Source organism: Balearica regulorum, chromosome 16 (assembly GCF_011004875.1).
Source record: "Balearica regulorum gibbericeps isolate bBalReg1 chromosome 16, bBalReg1.pri, whole genome shotgun sequence".
NCBI lineage: Eukaryota > Metazoa > Chordata > Aves > Gruiformes > Gruidae > Balearica > Balearica regulorum.
The window spans coordinates 7054727-7077306 of NC_046199.1; the positions used below are offsets into that span (position 1 = coordinate 7054727).

The 22580-nt window shown below is 34.7% G+C and overlaps 1 protein-coding gene across 2 annotated transcripts in view; it reads left to right on the top strand.

Moving 5' to 3' along the window:
- NCOA3 (nuclear receptor coactivator 3) overlaps positions 1 to 22580 on the top strand; it is an 84740-nt gene that overhangs the window by 42498 nt on the left and 19662 nt on the right. The window contains exons 3-7 of one of the 2 annotated variants that reach the window (XM_075768815.1): positions 10886 to 10961; positions 17449 to 17556; positions 19231 to 19403; positions 20794 to 20894; positions 21897 to 22071. In XM_075768815.1, coding sequence (XP_075624930.1) covers positions 17459 to 17556; positions 19231 to 19403; positions 20794 to 20894; positions 21897 to 22071 — 547 coding nt within the window. In that variant the 5' untranslated portion in view covers positions 10886 to 10961; positions 17449 to 17458. The remainder of the gene's footprint in view (positions 1 to 10885; positions 10962 to 17448; positions 17557 to 19230; positions 19404 to 20793; positions 20895 to 21896; positions 22072 to 22580) is intronic. The other variant, XM_075768816.1, reaches the window with a different exon arrangement.

Below are 22580 nucleotides of genomic sequence, written 5' to 3' on the forward strand. Positions count from 1 at the left end.
CTCCCAGTCCTCTGATACAGTAGCTGTTTGTAAGGACAGGCAGTGCAGCTTGGCCAGTGGTTCTGAAGATTCACATTTCAACCCCTTGTCAGATGAAGGGTATCCTGGTGACTGATTAACACCTTGTCTGTCCGTCTGGTTTAATTCTTCCTCTCTTAGTTCCTTAAAATTCATCGTGCTTCTCCAATCAGTTTGCTACAAAGAAATGCTGAAAGTGGGAATCTCTCCAGTATCTTCAGTGGTGAAGGCCAACAAGAAGAGATTTTCAGAGCTATGCCTTTATCTTCTGTGAGTGCCCGTTCTATACCTTTACCATGAAGAGGTCCACTGTCTCCCTAGCTGGCTTCCTGTTTCTGCTGTGTTGTTTAAATATCTTAGTATTATCAGTTGGAGTTCAGTGCAAGGCACTCTTCTTGTTCTTTTTTTAGTCCTGTATTTCCTGTTTACATTCAATTTACCATGTTCTATGGGTGTTTCAGTTCTTCCCATGTAGACAAGCTTTCCACTTTTTAAATGTTAACCTTTTCCCTGTGGTATCCCCCTGAACTTTCTTATAGAGCATATAGGTATTTTTGATGTTGGGTTTTTGTTTTCCCCTGTGCTCCAAAAGCTGTGTAGGTGTAGCAGCTATTATCCAGAATTCACTTGAGAGCCTGCATCTTTTTTGTGTCTCTCCCTCTCTCACTGTTGTCATCACGGTACAGCCATACAGTGACAGTGTAATCACTTTTCCATCTTGAGGACTGGAGGTGTGTGGTGATGTCCTCACATATCACCAGAGATGTGTAAATTAATATTCCACACTGCTTCTAAACTGCATATTGTTTTATAAACATAACCAACTTTATAGGAGAATAATACTATCTCTGAGAAATTCCTTGATTTGTGTGCACAAGCATTAACTGATTAATGTTCTGACTTCCTTTTCATTTTTTCCCCCCCATTAAGACTACTTAAGATATTTTTGTTTTAATACTTTGAACTGGAGCTACAAATGATGTGAAGGAAAAAATACAATGTTGTAACGTGGTGGAAATTTTAGAATGTATGTCATGCAGCCTGTATGTCTTTGTTTAATGTGGAAAAGTGTTTTGGCAGAATTCTAAGTAGTTTTGAAAATTAAATCTCCGCTTGATTCATATGGTGTAACTCAAGACTTCTAAGTTTTAAATAGCTGGGAATTTGCAGTGATTGACTTGCTCAGTCTTTTTAGTGTGCCAATGCATGTTCCTAGTAAAGAAGTCATATTAAAAATGAGGCTTGAGATTTGAAAGGCTTTTTTGAACTTACAGTAGATGTGTTCAAAGCCAATTAATGAAATTGTAAGTAGTACTCCTGTTGATCTTATAAAGATCCCATAAATACTATGTCAAATTTGGAATTAAATTTAGAAAGCCTTCTACATTTTAATCTGTGAGCATCTGGTAAGTTGTAGTAAGAATTTGGTCTTTTTTGTTTTCTACTGTCTTTACTTCAGTATTTCCCTAAGGTTCTGATCTATTTTGGGGTCCATAGAAATGCTAGGCTTTATTTGTTCCATGGATTTGCCCTTTTGTTTGATCGCTTTTATAAAATGTATCCATCATACCTAGCCAGTTACTTTTTCTCCTTCTCCTGCAAAGGCCCATGTTTTCTTTTCCTCTTTCTCTGTGTTTGAGTCAGTTTCATGATTTCTGCCTGATTCTTCTAAAAACTGAATTTGGCGAAGAAATCCAGCAAGAAATAAGACTAATTTAGTTATGGCACATAATGCTTCCTAACTGCATTTTAGAGAATTATTCACATCTTCATGTTACAAACAAAAAAGGCTTGCTAGCCTTCCACCCCCACACTCTCCATTATAGCTGTATAAGGCGCCTATTGTCTCTATTCATATTGAGATATCACAGATGTGTACACTCTTCTGGGGTCTTTTCGCTCTTGCAGCTCTAATGACATAGGCTATAGAAAAAGAAATTTAGGTCACAATCTTTAAATTATTCTACTTGAGTGAGAGGAAGATTTAGCTGTCTGTGTATTTGTACATACCGGAAATCTATGGCAAAATTAGTTTCATCCAACAAATACTATTTTGTCATCTCAGAGATCGTTGACTTAAAAAATATCGCCAGAGTGTGCAGTTTGAGTGTGAAATGGAAGTGTGCAACTGAAAGAGTTTTTAATCTAGATTTATGGTTTTTTTCCTAGACATTAAAAGCATGTGTGTTCACTTGTACTGTTAAATAAGTAGGAGTATTAGGAATGACCAATTTTAAATAAATACATTTATTTTTATGTATTTTCATTTCAAAATGATTATACATATTTTTGTTCTATTTTGAGATTAGCTACCCTCAATACCAGATTCCCTTTCTGTCAGGTCAGTGAATTTAGGGTTTAGCTCTAAGCATGGATGTGGCTTTCTTTGAAGTACCTGGAACCCCGCGTGTGTTGGCTCTTGGCTCCATACACTGAGGTGTCATTGTATGTGCAATTTGTATTTGCTCAGATTAGTTGCACAGATATGCAGATAGTTGAGTTGAGCAGGCAGTAGCAGTGGTTTTCTATTCATTAAGAATGATTTTTATATAAGCAAACAGTCCTTTTTTTTACGTGCTCCTCAGATTCACTATTCGCGTGTAGAAAAAGCAAGCGTTTACAGAAACAGGAAACTATTTTGTGCTTTGCATCTCTGAACTGTCTTGTACCAACATCCTTTTATGGTTGGCTACTTTATTTTCCAGTTAAAACTAGTGTTGTGTTTAAAGTATACTAGCAGGTCACACTCATCAGCACTGCTGTAGGCTGAGTTTTGTCTGTCTAGTTGTATTTTTTAAGTTAAGAGCACTGAAAGGGTAAAAAAAAATCCACAGATACAGCATCATTTCCAGTTGTTATACAGGATGCTGCAATTAAATCTAAACATGCTAGCCAAGTTATTTAAGTTGCTTCTCATTACTGTTTGTTGTTGTTTTGTAGTAACAGAATAGCATTCCCTCAAATATTTGTGCTCTTGAAAGTGATGCGTATTTCAGCTGGCTGCAAATTCATGACAGCAGGCCACAGAATTTATGACATGCTTTTTTTTAAGAGGGTAATCAATGCTTCTGTCCAGTACTAGAGCCTTGATAGTGTGGGATGGTATGTTTTGTAGAACTGGCTATGAGTATTTAGGAAGAAGGACAGAAATTACTGGGAGCATGTTCTGGGTGGCTTGTATCCCAGCTCATCTGCTGTGGACCACTGACAAGGCTTATTTCTCTCTATTAATTTGTTTGTGTGTAACTCTGCTACTAATACCAAAATCTGTCTTTGAAGCATCATAAAGACCAGAACCAAAGTATTTCATTAAGCATTATATTGTGTTGTTTTCTTGGTATTTATGCTATGGACGTCTTGAGAGGTTGGAGTTTTTCCAAGGTTAATATCAGAAACCAATTTGTTAATTGTGTAACAAATTGTGTTCTTATAAATGCAGAACAAAAGATTGTTGTCTAGACACTAACGTAAAAGATTCTTGAAACTGCAGCACTGGATCGCGTACTTTGTAGACCTAATTTTGTGTTGTTCATAAAAGTGAAAGGTTTGCTTTTTAGTAGTCAGAATCAAAGAGGTTCTTACTATTGATAGCCAGGACATTCCAGTAAATTTTGAAGTTGATCTGATGTATTTAATGTTCAAGTGTTTTCACTTCAGAGGTCTTTATGTTGAGTGTAATAACTCGCCTCACTTGTTCGGTTTGGCTGAAAATGGTCTTTTTTGTAGGATCCGCTCAACAAAAGGTTAGTTTTGTTAGACGTTTGCAGTATCTGCCAGGAGACACTATATGAGTACACAAACTGTTTTTATTTTACTGTTCCCCGGTACTTCCACAAAGGCAAAATATGACAGAGCTGTGTAGAAATTCTGACAAGCATCAGGACTGTTCTTTTCAAGGATTTGTGATTTCCAGTGGTTGATAAACTTTTGTCCTTCGTAATAATTTGTGATTACACAAATGCTAGGAAATGGCAGATGAAGTGAACAGGCTGATAGGCTAAATGTGTGGTAGGATGATTAATGACAGTGCTGGCGAAGGCACACGGGCATCAACTAGATCACATCTGATCTCCCAAGATGAACAGTTGCCCAAAGTAGAACGAGGGAAACAAAACCATGATTACATAATTGCAAAAATTCTAGATTGTATACAGCTTTTAATTGAGATGCTTGCTTTTTAAATATGCAAATATAAAAAGTTAGAATTTTTTTTCAGCAGTGCAATTCTAATTAAAAAATATTTTTGCTCTGCAACTTGACACTTGAAAGTGATTACTTCTTCAAATAAGTAGTTTTCTTAAAAGCCAGTCTCCGTACCTCCTGAATTGATGAATACTTTCAATTCAAAGTCTAAATTGGAAATACTGGGGGGTGAACATCTACTGTTAATAATAGCTGTAGAAAATGCAACAAATTCATCTGTTTTGAATGCTTTTCTGAGTATTACTTGTAGAAGTTCAAAAGCTTGCATTAAGCTTGGCATCTGATAGAGATCATGTGCCAGAAACTGATAGGGTGTACAGTAAAAATTTCATTCTGTCAAAACCAGTCAGTTTTTCCCTTTGTCTGAAGGCATTTTGGTATTTTTAAGAGATTTTGATCCAAATGTAAAATGACTTCTGTCTCTAAATTTAAGCTTGCAATGGACAGGCTTTTACAAGGAAATTGCTGATATGTTGCCCAATTTTTAACTGCTGCTTTGGAAAACTGATTTTGAACTGTTCTCATTTTAAACATGTTTTACTCATTTCACAGACATCATAGTTTTATATAAGATTTTGGTCTGATTCAATTATAGCAATGCCATAGCACTAAGCGAGTTAATGCTAATTGTAATACTATAGTTGTGTTTAAGTTGTGTCTCCCTAGAAACCCAGCAAGCCGTCTTTGCTTCCATGAGACACTGGTAGGGTAGAATGGCAGAACAAAAAAATTGCATGTATATAACATATAAAAATGTATGTGAACCCATTCAGAGTCTCAGGAAGGAGAATGAACTTGCTGATGGCACATTCAGAGCTTCAGGAAAGGGAATGGACTTGTTTATGACTTGGAGAGGGATCATAGGTATTTAGTGAAACAAACTCAGTTTAGTTGATTACATTTCCTGTTTTCACCAAGAACTTGGTAAGTACTGTCTGCTTTCGAAGTGTCAGATAGTGTATAGCTACCTCAAAGAAAATGATGGTTGTTGCTACTGAGAACCTGTAGATTGAATTATTACTATAATGAAACTATGTTTGGGAAGTTGCTTCCTCCCTTGTAAGGGAAAACTAATTCCTTAGTCATTGTTACATTAAGGTAAGAGATCTTGTATCTTTATCAGATCCTGTAGGAAAATGTCTCTGTCACTCTGTTTATCTTACAGGAGCTACTGTATTCTCTAAGGAAAAAAAACACCCCATATTTATGTGTGATTTTGTTCCCATAAAATATAGTTCTCCCAATTTTATGAGTCTCATCTAATATCCACTAGTAGTTATCGCTTTGTGTTTGCATTTGATATGATTGTTACTTAGTTTCTGGTAATTACCCTTTGCATTGGACTTTATAATAGCAATGATTAAAGTTTGTACTGAAAAGGTAATCACATTATTGTAATGTGTAGTGGTGAAAATTGTGTAAAAATTGAAGTCGTATATTGATAAGGCATGAAACAAGCTTTCATCAGGTAAGTTAATATATCTGCTTAAAAGTTAGAAGTGAATAAAAAGCTAGAAGTGAATAAAAATACACTGTTTTCAGATTTATATGGTCAAATGGATAGTTTTGTGTTCTAAGGCTTCTAGCCAATGTCCTTTTCGAATTTAGAGAGATTTTGTACTTTGGACTAATCTTTAAGTAATTTAGTATTACATAATTACATTTTAACAAATTATGTGAATTAATTCAAACTTAATTCCTAATTAAGCTGACATTGCAATATGTAGAGATGCATTGTATGGCTTGCGTTCTTCTTACTAACCTGTGGATTATGTCATGTGTCAAATGGCATGGAGTCACTTATAAATTAGGTATAAACAGTTGGAAAGTGACTCTTCAATACCATTATCTTGGTATTCTCTTGTGAACTCTGGCAAGGGTATTTTGTCTTGTAAATTAAACACTTTTTGCATAAATGTCCTATTTTTTTCAGAATTGTATTGCTTTTAGTAGAGATGTTTGTGCACTGGTCACGTACAATCTCTTTCCATAGTACCCACTGTTTTTGGCAAGGATGATAGGAAGAAGTGTTTTCTGCTTTTAGAACTTCATTAAATATTAATATAAAACCTAAGTATACCATATGTATTTCAGTCAGCTACTGACTTGCCTGAGTTTTTTCTGCTGTTCAAGTGTCTGGATGTACAGAAAAGAATGGTAGTGTTCTATGGTTTCTTACCAGATCAGTAGTTATCAAGTCCCATTATAGTAGCCCAGACATCACATCCTGTTTCTTTCTTTATGGTATTTGAGGTAGGGATTTTTTTTCTTTCTATATATATTTATTAAATTTTTAATTTTTTTTTAAAGTAACTGTTTACTAACTCTTCTGGATACACATCTGTAAGACCTTTGCTATGTTAAAAACATACTAGATATATTCTAGGAACACTCAACTGATGCCATCATCTATATTGAAAGCCTAAATTACCTCTTCCAGTACAGTGGCTTTGAAATTAGTCAAAATTAAAGGCCACCTTCAATATTTTTTGGCCTGCTGTTTGAGCATACCAATTCTTGCCAGTGTCATGCAAGTAGGTGATGTGGTGGCATCATGCCCAATTGCTTTTTACTTACAAGACCTATATCCTGACAAATGCATCTAGCCAAATAAGTTCGATAATGTTTCACAGCTGGGTTATGAGGGCAGGAGTTCTTTTGTGTCTAGAACATGGCTCACATCTTTGGACCTGTGATGAGATGCAGTAACCACTTTACCACAGTGCTTTGTGCAGAAGCTGACAGGTGAAAAATTTTTACAGGTGTTCAGCAGTGTATGATGATGGCATAAGGATAAAGACTAGTTTTTTTTATAACAGCGAGTTCACTGGAGCCCCCCTTTCTCTTTCATACATGTTGGTTGTTGTAACAGGGTCCTATATCTATTGCTGTGACTAGCAACAGGGACGTATAGGAAACAAATTAACAAGTAATGACATTCCAAAAATAGAGCACACACATTATTTATCAGAGGAACGGGAGACGTGTGCTGAGTGTGTTTCACCTCTGACCATCCTTTAACTGAAAGTGTCCTGTCATTTTAATATATGCAAAGTGAACAAGGCTCAAGTTAATTGTCATATCTGAGAAATAGCTGAGGAGTGCATAGTGCTTAGTAAACACTGAAGGGGAATTGGTAAATGAAACCTGACAAGGCCTGAAAAATTATAGTCTCCCTAAGATGGCACATATAATATAAAAAGGATGTGTGCTGAGTTAAGATCATTTAACGTGTTGCAACAAGGTATGCTTTGCTGGCTATAGATTACAGATGGCACCTTCCCCCCCCCCCCCCCCCCCCCCCCTGCTTTTTTTCCATCTGGCAGCCCTGATTCAGTGAAGTCTCTGAGTCAGTTATTTATTATCCAGTAAGTGACCTTTTTGGCTGAGGGAGTGGGGAGAAAAGAAAGAGTGGAGAATGATCAAATGCATATGTTTTGGAATATTATTTCATTATTTATTGTACTGATGGAAGTGCTAGAATAGGATAATGATGTTTCAATACAATTAATGATATAATTTGCTGTTAGCTTCATAATGTAAGTATAACTGCTTTAATCTTAAAAGTTAAGACTTTTTAGTACAACATAGTTACAGTACACCAAAACCTCTTTATTCAGTGTACTTGAGTCTCATCTGTTTCAGTAGTTTGTTACATTGTACTTTCAGATTCACAAAGCGGTAGTTAAGGTATGGTGGCATTTTTTTGTCTGCTGCATTTTCCCCCTCCCCTAGAGGTTTAAAAATGTTGGGTTTATGTACTGTAGTTCGAAGTTTAGTATATTGTATTTGATTTCTTTTTTAAACAGACACATTAATTATATCTGAAACATTTAAGGAGGATTACAGATGCAATCCTTTTTATGTCATCTTTCAAAAAGTAGCCATTGTGTTGACCATATCTGGCAAGTTTGACTATGAATATATATGTATATTTTTAACCTTGAAAACAGTGTAGCTTTAGCTCTGTCGTATTGTTGTTGTCTGTGCCACAGGCAACAATATGACTTGTCACTTAGCCATCCCATCCAAACTCATGTAATCCTCTTATGTGTTTTAAAAATTAGATCAAAAATTGGACCATATGTACACTTAAATTTGATAGCCAGGCTAGTTGGAGGCCTAGTTTCTATATGGTGTAAACTGAGTATCTCTGTAGCTCATCCTCAAAGTGGGGAAATAAGTCAAAGGTCACTATGTTGAGCTCATTGAGATCAAAACGTGCCAAACATTTTTGTGTGAGCACCCTTGGTTTTTGGTTGAGCATTTTTTAGACAGGAAGTAGGATGTTCACATGTTGAAAGTGCTAGTGGTGTGGTGAGAGCTGATGGAGAAGCTGACTGCACAGCCCCAAATGCCAAGCTTTTTAGAAGAATACTGGCAATTGCTTAGTGCGTGACTGTGTTTTGATACAGGCACTATATAATAACCTAAATTAATTCATGTGAAGCAGAACAGAAAATGTTGGAATAAAGTATTTTTTGTATTTAAAAAGTTAAGAAGTTGGCTGTTATATCTGTACTCAGAAGAGGAAGCATGTGGGTTTAGAGTAGGGATAACAGAGTCGAATGGTCAGCTTTCAGTATGTAAAGAGTTCAGGCTTTCATTAGCAGGAAAAGAGCGAGTATTATTGAAAAAGAGGAACACATTTTATTTTTTCCTTTAAATGTCATAGATGATAACAATGTAATGATTTATGAGATTGTAGAATTTTAATATCCTGTTTTATTTATAGTGGTAGTAACTTGAGGTCTAATTTACTTTTGATATATGGCAAAATTTTACTGTAGTGTATTTGGTGTTAACTTTTTGTTGGGCTTACTGGGTAGGGTTTTCATCCTTACTTCAAGTTGTTTTAATTTCATCCTGGCCTGTAGAACTGAATTTAGAAGATCTGTCTAGGCTGCCCTGCCAGTTGACAGTTCTGGTCCTCTGCAGTGTTTGGCCAGACCAAATGAGTGCAAATGCTACTCCACATGCTTTTCTAACCCTTCAAGAGTCTTCAGATTATTCAGAAGGTTATTTTTTAGTTACTTTACTGCAGTACTTCTTTGAGAAGTTGTATTCCATCTTCTGTTTAAACAGCTCAAATATTGACATCCATAGAATGAATATTTACTTGAGAGAAATATAAAGGGAATATTATAAAACTAATTTAAATAGTGTTAAGATTTTTATGTGGTCTTCAACTTACTAAATTTTCAGAGTTCTTCTCTTTTCCCTTGCATTTCCAGTCATACAGAATCCTTTTGATACTTTGGGTCTTGAATCTCTCATGTTTAAGTGATTTTTCTGCTGTTCATTTCTCCTGGATAGGTCAACTTCTCAGTGAGACTCTTGTTTGTGATTGCTGAACTTGGTATAAGACCATGCCAGGGAAGCTAGATAGCAAGCTATCACTGAGTGTAGTATAGGTCAGGTTTAGCATTTTTACAGAAAGCTGAAGGATTTAATTTGCCATGATCTCCACATGTTTCTGATACTGCATCTTAAGATTTCTTAGATTTTTAATTTTTTATTTTTTGTGTGAGTGTGTGCGCTTCTGTTCTGGTTTCCATGATTAGCAGAGGTTGATTTAGCATAAAATGGTGTTATAGAAGTCTTTAATTAGGAGACAATTTACTCGTGATGCTTACTCTTATGTGACCACGTTGTCAATCAACCTTCTAATTGGTAATTCCAGTTCATATAAATAAAGCTACAATCAGTATTGTCAAAGGGATGGTTAAAACAGCAGATGAATGCATATGCAACCAATTGATATGAAAAGCTTCAGTTTAATTTCTTAAGAAATGAGCTACTTGAATAAAACTTCTTTACCTGCCTGCTAGTGATTACCTATTAAGTAGTCTGGGTAGAAGTATCAATTTTGAAACTCTTGATTTTGGATAGGACTATGGTGTGTGCTTACATGTGAATGTCTCATAAATATTTCCCAAGAGCAATTTATTTTTCTAATTAGCTTGAACAGCCTCTGCTTTACACAGCGCTTTAAACAGTTTTCAGTAAATCAATTCAATCACCCAGGTGTTTAAAACTTTTCCTAAGTTACTGCAATTCTCTATAGAGACTCAGAATCTCACTAATTAGTACACTTAATCATACCTTGTATAAAATGCATGATAATATGGATTAATCATTCCTAGAATTTTATAGAAAAACAGAGTAACAGAAACCTGAGCTCTGAAAACAGTTTGCTATTCTCTTATAATAGTTATGTACCAAGCAATGTGTACAGGCTGACAGAGAGTGGCTACGCACTTAATTTTTACCTGCTGGTCATAACTCTATTAAATAATTAATTTGGGGCTTTTAATATAAAGATTTAAAAGTTATTAAGATCAAACATCTACAACAGTTTCATTATTTGTCCCAAAGTAAAAAAAAAAAACCAACCATTACATTTAAAATAAATATATTTAGTTCTTATGTGAAAGGAAATCTAGCTCACTGGGTGGCATTTGTGATGTTAAGATTCAGAATTTTGAGTGATTTAGCATATAGCAGAGTTGATAGTTACAGTTTTCATAAGTGAGTTTTAAACTCATTTGACATTAAAATACCTCAATATTAGGTGTTTATTTTTGGTAAGATTATTAATATTAGATGAAAAAATTGAAAAGCAAGCACTCATTTTTAATGTACAGCCTTTTTTGTTTTTCAGGATGTAACTTAAAATGACTTATGATTCTGAAGGTCCTCTGAAAAATATGCCGTGCTTGAATGTTTGCTAAGGACAAGTAAGTGACAGATTTCATATTTGGACTATATGTACCTGAATAGTTATTCCCTTACCATTTTTAAACCAACAAATTACAAATTGTACATGCCAGTATATAAGAAGTGTGTTCTTAAAAAGAAGAAAGGTGGAGGGGAGGGAAGGAAGAAAGAAAAAAAGCAAAAAGAAAAGCCCTTTACTTCACTACTGCCAGAAAGTGAATTTTCTAAGTTTGTTTTCTTGTGGACTCCTATCTATGTATATGGGAACATTAGTTGTTTCTGTGGTCAGTCTTATAACAAAAGAATCTTCGTATAGTTTCAAGAATATTGTGAATCAGAAGTTTCACTATCATACTTTTCATATATGTGTATTTGAGGGAGTGTTTGAAATAACAAATTTTCACTTAAGAATACGGAGTTGCTGAAAAGAATGTCCTCTAGTTTTATTTATATCAAACACAATTTAAATATTTGGGGGTTCTCTTAGCATAAACCAGTTCACTTATTACAATTTGCATCTTAAAACCTGTGTGAATTATGTGTTGGTTTTTAGAAATAAATTATATATTAAAATACATATATATAAAAAAATTCCAGACCATCTTCATGATTCATTGAAAAGGACTGGTTTGATTTAATTCTTCATAATTGGCTTATTCTGGGGAATGCTAAGAGCCAATTTATGCTTTTTCCCTAGTGAATTTTTCAAACAAGAAATCAGCTTAGACAGAAAGCTTCCAAGTGTGCAAGATACCATGCGTACATATATTTAGTATAGGAAAAAGTTGATGGTTTCATGGGACCAAAGCAGTGTTAAAAATGTTTTTATGCAAATAATATGATTTTTTTTAATAGTTTGCACATGTTTTAAATTAGTATTGTATAGTTGTGCTTTGTGGGGTTTGGGGTTTTGTGTGTGTGGTCAACTGTTTCAGCACAACAAATACAAAAACTAAATCTGAAGCATCTAATTGTTTGTATTTTTGGGCCTCTGTTAGGACAAAACCTTCCCAGTTGCCATGTCCTATTTGGTGAACAGGGCTTTCATCTACAACTGCTGAGAACACGGGTATGAGTTGGAGAAGGAAACCAGTGTGTTGAAAAACAAACCAGCAGAAAGTGGTCTAATGAATGTTAAGTTAGTAGCTTTCTAGTTTGTGTGAGCGTGAAGTAAGACCAGTGAAGCTTCATATGAAGCTGAAAACTTTCTGCTTACTGTGCTTATTACTTCTCAATGTCTTTTTTAACTTGAATGCTCTCTGGGAAATGTCTTTAGGAACTTTACTGGTTTCAAACATACTGTATTGTCAATATGTGCGTCCTTTTCTTGGTAGTCTGGGACAGAATTTTAGGAGATTTTTGTTGATGGGTTGGTTGGGTTTTTTTAGCCTGTCAAAATATTGAAACTCTGGCAGGTTGAAAAATGCTAGTCCTAAATGCTGATGATTTCTTTAAATTCTGTGGTTTTGTTTGGAAGACTGTACATACATTGTTGCAATTGATGGATTAATAATTACTAGAAATTGTTTTACCTGTCACATGCAAAAAACCAGAACCTTTTTAACAATCCATCGATGGCTTTCACTGAGAAATGAACAGACCTGACATGAAAGGATGTAGACAGGTGCATCTTATTAATAAGGACAAATGTTTTTTCAATGCGCTTATTGATGAACAAAATGGTCTCTGTTGTTTTCTGTTTTCTTGTTTCCCCTTTTTGATAAATGAGAAAAAAATCAGAAAATTCTGGATTATATCTGAAAAGATAAATTTAATGGTATTTTAGAAACTAGTGCTTAGTATTTGCAAATAATCATGAAAATTTGGAACTTTTTCTCCAAATATTGCTGCCTTTGATTCCACTCCACTGGTGGGGTTAGTAACATCAGTATATAGTGGTTCATTACTGCTACAGTTGATGGATTTATAGTGTCCTGCTTTGAAGACTTTGAACCATCTCATGTCATCTTGATTTTTCTCAAATTTGCTTTAAGTATAAACTTTGGAGGGTTCTGGACATACTTCCTTCCATTCAATTTAACATTCTCTATTTCATACCAGTGTATATCTTTCTAAATTATTTGACAAGAGCTAGGGCTTTGTTTTTCCAAATAACTTTTGGAAAATCATATTGGACAGAACAAAGTGTGACTTGGTGTCATCTGTTTTCAATAGCTAAATGGAGTATGGCATTAAATGCTTTTATTTTATAAAATATTCAGTGAAAATGACAAAGTATTCCAGTACAGTGGAGTAACATGGACAGTTTAATTTAGAAATTAAAATTAGTTGCTGGTCCTGATGACATCGGGTTAGCAAACAGTTAAATATTGTTATATACATAGGAATTATTTGTTAAGTACCTGGCTTTAAAAATTGGGCAGTCTCAAGAAATTCCCTCTATAAATTATATAAACTAGGAACAGACAAATTTTAGAAAAATCTAGTTGTTTATCACTGGACAGAATTTATATTCAGCATTTCTTCATCCTTATATGTAATCAATCTGCTGTAGCTTCTTGCATTTTAAGCAAATACTTACATAGAAATTTCATTTAAAAGTGCATAATAGTATTTTAATAATAATAGTAATAATAATAGTAATAATAGTATTATTTTAATTACACAAATAATAGAAAGAATTTCTCTGTGTAATTGTTTTCTTTAAAACTGCTTTGCTTACGTAGATAACATTGTGAAGTATAACTAGCAGAGGAGTCTTTCTATCCAGCATTATAGATTCATGAGCAGAAATAATGCTATTGCATGTTAGCTCAGAAAGGAGGTTTACAAAGATGGGTGTGTTAAACTTTTTGCTTTTAGCAGTAAAAATGCATCAGAGTTTTAATGTTTGAAAGCTGTGTTTCAGAGCTGTCTTTTGAAATAATGATTAACTTCAGGAAAACTCCCCAACTCCCCCAAAAGAGATTTCTTCTGGGAAAAACTTTTTTAGCCAATTAGAAAATACAGGTTCATATTCAATGAATAAATATAACACCTGGTACTCTTTAACTGGTGATTTCTTTCATTGTTAACTCACTGAATAATGGCTTCTTTTGCTATTATTTCCTGTAGCAGGGAAATTAGTTTGATTGTTAACAATTTGTACTGTAAATCCATCTGTATTGGGAAGCAGCTTCTGTAATTTCCTTAGCTAAGCAGTTACAGAGTTGTTCTAGGCATTACATGCCTTCTCAGCTTGTAATGATACTCTCAGGGAAAGGAAAATACATGTGCAGGAACTCTGCAGCTTCAGGCCTGAATAAACTACCACAGCCTACTTGTGTGTAATAGCAGGGAAACAGCCTACGTGAATTACCTAATTTTTCTTTCCTTCTCCAAGCTTCTATATTTAAGCACTGAAAGATTTTCTTAAATAGAAGAAGGGTTGTATTTTCTGATAGGTATCATGTTTCTGAGACAAAATGTAGTCATTTTTGTTTCTCTATTTAATCATATTGAGTTATCTGTCAGTACAGGTAGATGTTAAACCAGAAATGACATTTCCATTCTAAATCATTTAATGCAACCCTGTTACCTGCAAAATTACATTCTGGTGAAATGTCTGTCCTAGCTTAAATTTTCAACTATTAAATGTATTTTAAATCTTTCCTCCCTTAAATAGAATTTACTCTTGGCTTCTGCCATACTTGCTGTGCCCACACCCTTCCTGAGTTATCCTTAAGTCTTATATTTTAAGCTCTTCCTTTCTCTTTCCGCAGTAGCTCTTAACTCTGCAGCTCTATACTCTGCCTGTGAATGCAGTTGCAGGGGGAAGCACCAATCCTGGAGTGTGTGAGTGTGTCACCTACAGAATGACTGTCAGAATTCAGTCTTAATTGTAAGGTCTGTAGGCATAACGCCTTATGAGTCATATGTTCTGTTGAGTGTCAGCTTCAGATAATCAACTGCTTTTTGCATGATCATAGCCTGTTTCTATAATCTCTTTTTGAAACTGCTTACTTGTTCAGATGAGTAGTTTTTAATTCAGCTGCTTAATTGAAGAAAATATTATGCCTGCAGTTGGTCAGAGCTATACTGTCATCTAGTGGCGTAACCCTGTATTTTTCTTGAACTTCACATAAGGTGGGCCACTAGAAGTGTTTTTGAGAGGTTTTTGCCGTGGAGGAATATATGATTGAATAAAAGACTTCAGGCATGTTCTTCTATCTCTCTGTATATTGGGTTTTATCTTATTCATCCTAGGTTTGTATCAAATATTTAGATGTAAAATCAACAACTTCTCTGTGCAGTCCATGACCATAGTGACAGAGTTAGGCATCTTTTATAATTGTTTATTTCAAATGCAAGATTATGTTTTACTGTTGTTTTTAATTTTATTGTGATGTGCAAAGTATGTTATCCTTCCTCTCCTAATGCTTATCAATTGAGATGAGGATTGGTTATGAATACAATTTTATGTTAAGCATTGTAACATTGGCTTAGCTGCAAAGAGAACTTGGGCTTTAAAGAGATACCATTTTACTTCTGAGCTTTGTACACGTGCCAGAGTAATCCAGTGTCTGCTCCTCAGTGCAGCCAGCACTCCTCTGTCCTGTCAAGCTGTCAAAGGTCTGTACTGCTGTGAGAAGAATGTCCTTTTACATTCTCCACCCATAGCTAACATCCTGCAATAACAGTATTGCAAGCAACCCCTGTGCTGCTTCATGCAAATATGTTCTTGTGTCTTTGCCCTTTCAGTTTAGCCTTTAGAGAGAACTAAAGCAGTATTAATTTTTTGTCACAAAAAGCCATTAAGCAAAAATCCCAATCAGTCAAGGTTAGTATGTCAGAAGTAATACACGCACTTCTCTTTTTTTTCTTTAGATGTCTTGTCCTCGAAGCAATTAGTTGAATAGATGCCTAAGGAGTTGGTTTTCTTTGCTGCAAGGGTAGGCTGCTGACTTGTGTTTAACTAACTTCTTGTTCACCAGGGTGCCCTGATCCTGTTCTGCAGAGCTGCTTCAAGTCAGTTGGCTACAAGTCTCTGATACCATCACATAAACTTCATTTAGATGAAAGCGTGTCTGTCAGTTCTTGTGCTTGTGATATGTGATCACCAACTTGTAGGGATTTGGTCATCCTAAGCCAGTGTTTTTGTGGTTTTTTAAAATAACTGTAGTAATGGTGGGTTTTGCTTGTGGAGATCCTTAAAGAACTTTTTATTCCTGAAAAATTTATTAGTGCCTGGGTTATATGTTATGGAAAAGTTTCTCTCCAACTAACAAGTATAACTGTCTTACCTAAATGTTTAAGACCAGTTACTGTTGTTGCTGTATGGGGTAAAGAACTGCAGTCTGAAATAGATTGCAGTAAATTAAATTTACATTTAATTTGGAAATCTCTGTAAAAAGGATAAAATAACGCTAAACTTCTAACTGCCCAGATGTGTCTCGTTGTCATTGTGGTACAAAAACCAAAATACAAATTATTAGACTATTTTACAGTTCTAATCAAGTTCTAAAATACTCTGGCTACATAAACAGTATAGACACATTAAAAAGGGTTTTTTCCTCCCTCAGCATGTCATTGATTGTAGCATAGCAAGATCTGGTATAGTTGTCTTCTCTCCTCTGTGACTGTTTCTTTTTTCTCTTGGGGGTGAGGGGAGATGAGTGTCATGGATATCTAATCTGCCAGGCTTGTTTAACATAGCTAAACTTTAACAAAAGTAACCTATTATTTTACTGGGTTATGGCCCAGTCTTTGCTGCAGAAGCTATAATAGAGTTGAAAAAGTTCTGAAGTCTTTGCTTGCCTTGTCCTCGAGTTTTAGAAAACTGTGTTCATTGTAGAAAGTTTAGCAGGAGATATGAAGTTAAGACTATAATAACCTGTTTCTTTAGAGATGGTAATAGTAATCTGTTATACCGAGCCAAGTGTGAAACTCTCCTTTAAGTTCACTGATTTACTCCTAAGGATGAAAATTATTTGTGGCTGCAGTGGTTAGATTACATGAAGGGAAAAAAGGAGCATAGAGAAAAGGAAATTTTATTCAAAATTACTGTATTTTCAGTGTTCTGGTCACCCATCCTTCATTGCTTTAGAGTATCACTTGCCTTTTTCTTTAATGGTATCTAACTTTATCCTTAGTATTTAACTACATTTTGGCATAACATATTAATTTGCCAGTTTCTTTTCATGTTATCTAAACATACATTAAAACCCTGAGAATCTTTCTATTTTCGGGCAAATTGGAGCTTTACAGTGGTCTCAGTACTATGGTGCAAAACTTTGAACATCTCTGAATCAAATTAAATGCATTTTTAACATTTATTTTTGCTTACATTGATATAAAGCTTTGTAAACTTACGTTTTGGCAAGACACAAAATAGATTTTTTAAAATTAGTAACTAAATATTATTTTTAATACTAAAAAAGTATATGGATTTCTAGTAAAAATACTGACTCATAAATCTAATAAAAAGAAATTAACTTATCTGGATAAATTCTCTGCATTTTAAATTATTGAGAGGTTCATTCACAATTCTTATTTTATTGCTTTTAGTTGCTGATGCATGGTCAAGATGAGTGGATTAGGAGAAAACTCCTTGGATAGCTTAACCAATGAGTCAAGGAAGCGCAAGCCATTGCCCTGTGATACACCAGGTGCAAGGTAGGTTTACATAAACTTCTCTCTTTTTTGTATTTTGAGTTCTTAAAAACATTTTTCAAGTTTTCATTGCATTTTAGAGTAAGTTCTAATTAATAATTTTGTTCAGGTGAAAAATTCTCTAGGCCAGCTTCTGTTGTGAAGATGCAAAACTTTTCTATTATGTGTAGATATGCCAAAGCTGATGAACTATGCTCTATAATTAGACTCTTGCGGAAATCTTAATAGAGTGAACATATAAGGAATCACTGTTTGAAACTGTGATTGCAAGGCAAAAGAAAGAAAACTTCCTGCTTCACAGAAATTTCAAAGGCAGCATCTTATATCTGGTAATTGATTTGGCAAGTCTCATTTCAGGTGGTTATGGTCAGCATAGAATCCTGCAGCAGGCCGAGCGCTTTCTTAGACTTCTGTTTCTCCACACTAGTTCTTTGCAAGCTCATCTCAAATTTTGGCATTCCATGCTGTTGTCTTGCCCCTCACTCCACTCTGTCAGAGATCGTGATCTGAAGGAATCGATTTTCTGTCCCCTCCAACCTCATTGCTTTCCACCACATTGAGTTCTGTGTTATCCTTTCATGTTCTTGTTCCCACAGAATAGTAACCCTTATTAAATTTATCTGGAGTTTCACCAAAATACCAGGTGTCATGTGTACTCATATTTCTCCCTTTTATGTATGTCCCCACTGTCCCATGGTAATTAGCTTCATCATGCAACAGACTGTGTATGTGATCCTCAGATTCTCCCACCGTATCCCAGTATCTCTTTATGAGTGTCCTCCATTCCAATTTCTGTTTCCTTTTCTCCAGTGTCTGTCTGTCCATTCAGGAATTCTGTTTTTCAGTTTGTCACCCTTCATTAGCTTTCTGTATCTTTCAAGCCCCTTCTTTCTCATGCATTTTTCTCCAGTAGTGGTCCATGCATACTTTCCTAACTCTTTCATTTGGTTTCTTCTCAAAGAATATTCATTCTTTTGATTCCCTCAGTGTGCCCATCCCTTTCACCTGAGTCATCCTGTTCCTCCTCTGTATATGACACTGTTCTCTCTGTTGGTTTAGGCTGTAGACAGTGTCTCTACTCAGCACATTAATCTATGTAAGAAAAGGAATTTCAGAGAGGGACTTTATCCAGCAACATTGGGTTGTCTGGGATTCTGATTTCCTTGGATGTTGAGATGACATTTTGGCCCTAATGCCTAGAAATTTCTCTGAGATATCATCTTCAGTAGTCATCTCATTACAAGCAAACTGAAGGGATTTCATAGAATGTTAAAATTCTATTTCATTTGTCTAATAAATGGTAAACAAATCTAAAGTAACTTTTATGCTTAAAATATACTTTCTGGATGAGTGTTACATTTTTATAACAGGCAATTGCTCTTTTCCTCAAATTTATCGAGAGAGCAATCACAGGAGGATTTTTTGGATAAGGAACTTTCTCCTATCCTCTTAAGATAAATTTGTACTTAAAATTCTTAAATAAAAAACCCAGAAAAACCAAACAACAATGTAACAAAACACCCCCTCCCCCCTTCAGATTTATGTTTGCTGGAAGAATAACTACTACCAAGGTTTAATAGGTAGGTGTTACATGAAGTACATGAAAGTGCACAGAGTGAAGACAGCTTTTGTATATGATGGTATGTAAGTATGTGAAATGATGTTTTTGATTCCTAGTTTGACCTGCAGTGGTGAGAAGCGTCGGCGTGAGCAGGAAAGCAAATACATTGAAGAACTGGCTGAACTGATATCTGCTAATCTGAGTGACATTGACAATTTCAATGTCAAACCAGACAAATGTGCTATTTTAAAAGAAACTGTGAGACAGATTCGACAAATAAAAGAGCAAGGTACAGTTTCCTTGTGAATCATTTTCCAAAGTAGTAGTTACTTGGGAAATTGAGTCCTGTTCTTCACAATAGTATGTAACTGAGAAAGTCTTCAGATTTTGACTTGAACCAAACCTTTAATATGCCTTAAATAATTTTCTGTTTAAAAGTAAGCAAATACTTACCATCACTTTTTTTATTGGGAATCAGGGCTTTAAAACTTTGTATGACCTTATCAGTTTCCTGAAAATACTAGGAAAGCGTGAGATAGTCCACAGAGAAACCAAAAATCAGATGATATTGTACCATCAGCTGGTACAATATGCCAGCTACTCACTGGTATGAAGAATACATACTGTTGCCTTTCACTTCAAGGGATTTCATGCTTAAAGGGACTTTCATGCTTTGAAATTAATTTCTTAAAAAATGCCTAGTTTCTCATGGGGCACATTTCCAATCAGATATATTAATTTTTATTGTTATTTTTTCCTATTATGTTTCTATGGACTTTGCTTTCTTGTGTATGTATTTCCTTTGGACAGGAAAGTAGTAAAATAAAAATAAAATAAAAAAAAAAATCAAGTGAGCTATGGTGTATATTTTACCTGTCTTGGTAAATTGCCACATCTTTAGAAAACATGTTAAAACATTTCTAAAAAGAAATCATCTTAACTTCTGGTTTTGATTTTTTTTTCCTAATGTAATCTAATGTATTCTAATGTAATAACTGTTTCATTATAGAGGTATGTGATAATTTTCCCTTAGGATGGTATACTCCTCTTGTGGTTGGCTTAGCCAGCCAACAAGTACCACAGAACAAAGTTTACCATTCATTTTCTGTATTTCTGCTGCCTGGTGTGGATTCCCATTCCACCTTCCCCTGCAATCAATTTATTTAGGATATTGTGATTCTTAAAATATGATTTTATTATATACACACACATATGTATACATATATACACACGCATGCACACATATATTAACATGAGCCAAAGCCTTTTTGTAGAACAATGGTGATGGCATCTGAAAGCTGTGACCAACGATGATGAGATGATCAAAATAAAACCAGAAGGAAGAGATACGTGTAATGAGTGTGTACAATGGCCATTGAAAGATTCAGCAGGGATTCATCAGACAGATGGTCCCAAGAGCAGCAGAAGAAATAGTTTTCACAAAACAAGTTGATCTAGCTTTAACTGTCAAGTCAGTTTATGTAAGCAAAGGGTTTGGCATTATTTACCCGCAACAATTTTTTGGGACGTAGGCAACTAATGATATATGAGACTTCCTCTCTTATTCATGCTTTTTTTTTTGCCTTTACTCAAATGCTTCCTAGAATCTGGCTTGTAATACTAAAATGTGGCCTTCAAATGAAATGTTGCCTTACTGCAGTGTATCTTTGGTGTTTCAGGAAAAGCAGTTTCTAATGATGATGATGTTCAAAAAGCTGATGTATCTTCTACGGGTCAAGGAGTTATTGATAAGGATTCATTGGGACCCCTTTTATTACAGGCAAGTACAAATTAGACCCTATAGTAAATCCCTGTGGGAACAAATACTTAACGCAGGTGAAAATATTACAATAAAGCCTGCAATCATATAGTAATAAATAGTATGCAAGAACTATACAGAACTATGTTTGAAAGGGACAGGAATAAAATCTTATCATGTTTGCTTAATTTTGCTGAAATTCTCTGTAGAATGAAAGAGAAGAATAGCATTTGACTTTTTCTCATATTCTCGTGCTTTACTTTCTCCAGCAGTCATTAGCAAATTACTGCTAAAGCAGTGCTTAGTAATAGAAGGAATATTTTGCTTTCTTTAGGAGATAGCCATTAAAATAAATGGATGAGGTTTTGCAAAGACTTGAGGTTTGTGATGTGTATTGGAGTTTGTGTTTCTAATTTGTGAAGCATTTTAAACAAATGTTGCCATCAAGTAAAATAACCTAAGAATAATTATAAAAAAGGTACATAGTAGATACCTTTATGCCTAGAAAACCAATCCCCTATTTACAAGTCCATTAAAAAGCACTTTTGAAACTTAACTATTTTACATAGATATTGAATTTTTCTTTCAGTTAAGAAAATACAGTATTTTAAGACATGAATAGACCCTCTTCTCTTATCTCGTCATTTGCTGGTGGAAATGTCTTCATGTTCACGTCTTACTACGTTTCCTCTGAATTTCTTCTTGTTTCAATTTGCCAGCTATTGAAATAATGTTACAAATTCATTATCTTGTGTTCAAATAAAGCAAGAATGAAACAATAAGGCTGGTTATCACCGTGAAAGAGTTCAATGGAATAACAAATGAACAGATTAATTTTTAATATTGAAATCATTCCTCACTAGAGACAGTTTTCCTCAGAGAAAAATTTAAAACTTCAGCTCTACCCTTGAAAAGAAATGCATCTATTCTAACTTCGTATTTGTCACCCGTAGTTTTTAAACTAAATTATGTTCAGAATCAGGCATTGTGACTTATATGATATATTATCACTTTAATCTTTAGGCATTGGATGGTTTCCTGTTTGTTGTAAATCGAGATGGGAACATAGTATTTGTGTCAGAAAATGTCACGCAGTATCTGCAGTACAAACAAGAAGATTTGGTTAATACAAGTGTCTATGGTATCTTGCACGAAGAGGACCGGAAGGACTTTCTTAAAAACTTACCTAAATCTTCAGGTAATAAAAGCTGACTTACTGCACTGTTACTAGGCTATGTGAAAACAATCAGAGAAGGACAAAACAACTTGTAATGGATAACCTTGCAAAACAAATTACTTACACAAAGAATATTTGACATACAGAAGTATGTTAATCTTGAAAATTATTACTGTGTTCTACTAAAGCACACCGCCAGAAATAAATGTGCTGGAAATTCACACTGTACTTTAGCCTTTGCGATTTGTTTACCTGTAACTTAAAACAGGGATACTAAAGGAACATGTTGTCTAAAGCCACAAGACTAGCTGAGGGAGCCGCTTGTTTTTTAAATATGTGAATGACTTTTCAGCTCTCCTTCAAGTGACTGAAAGTGTCTGGTAAGGGAAGGAGGGTTTTTTTTCACTTGGTTCTCAATACTACTATTTTATACTAAAGTATAAAACTGCTGGTATATTGAGAAAGCACCTTAAATATTCTTTTAATCTCTAATCTAGGAATAAGGTATTCAAATTAAGAAAAATCAGTTA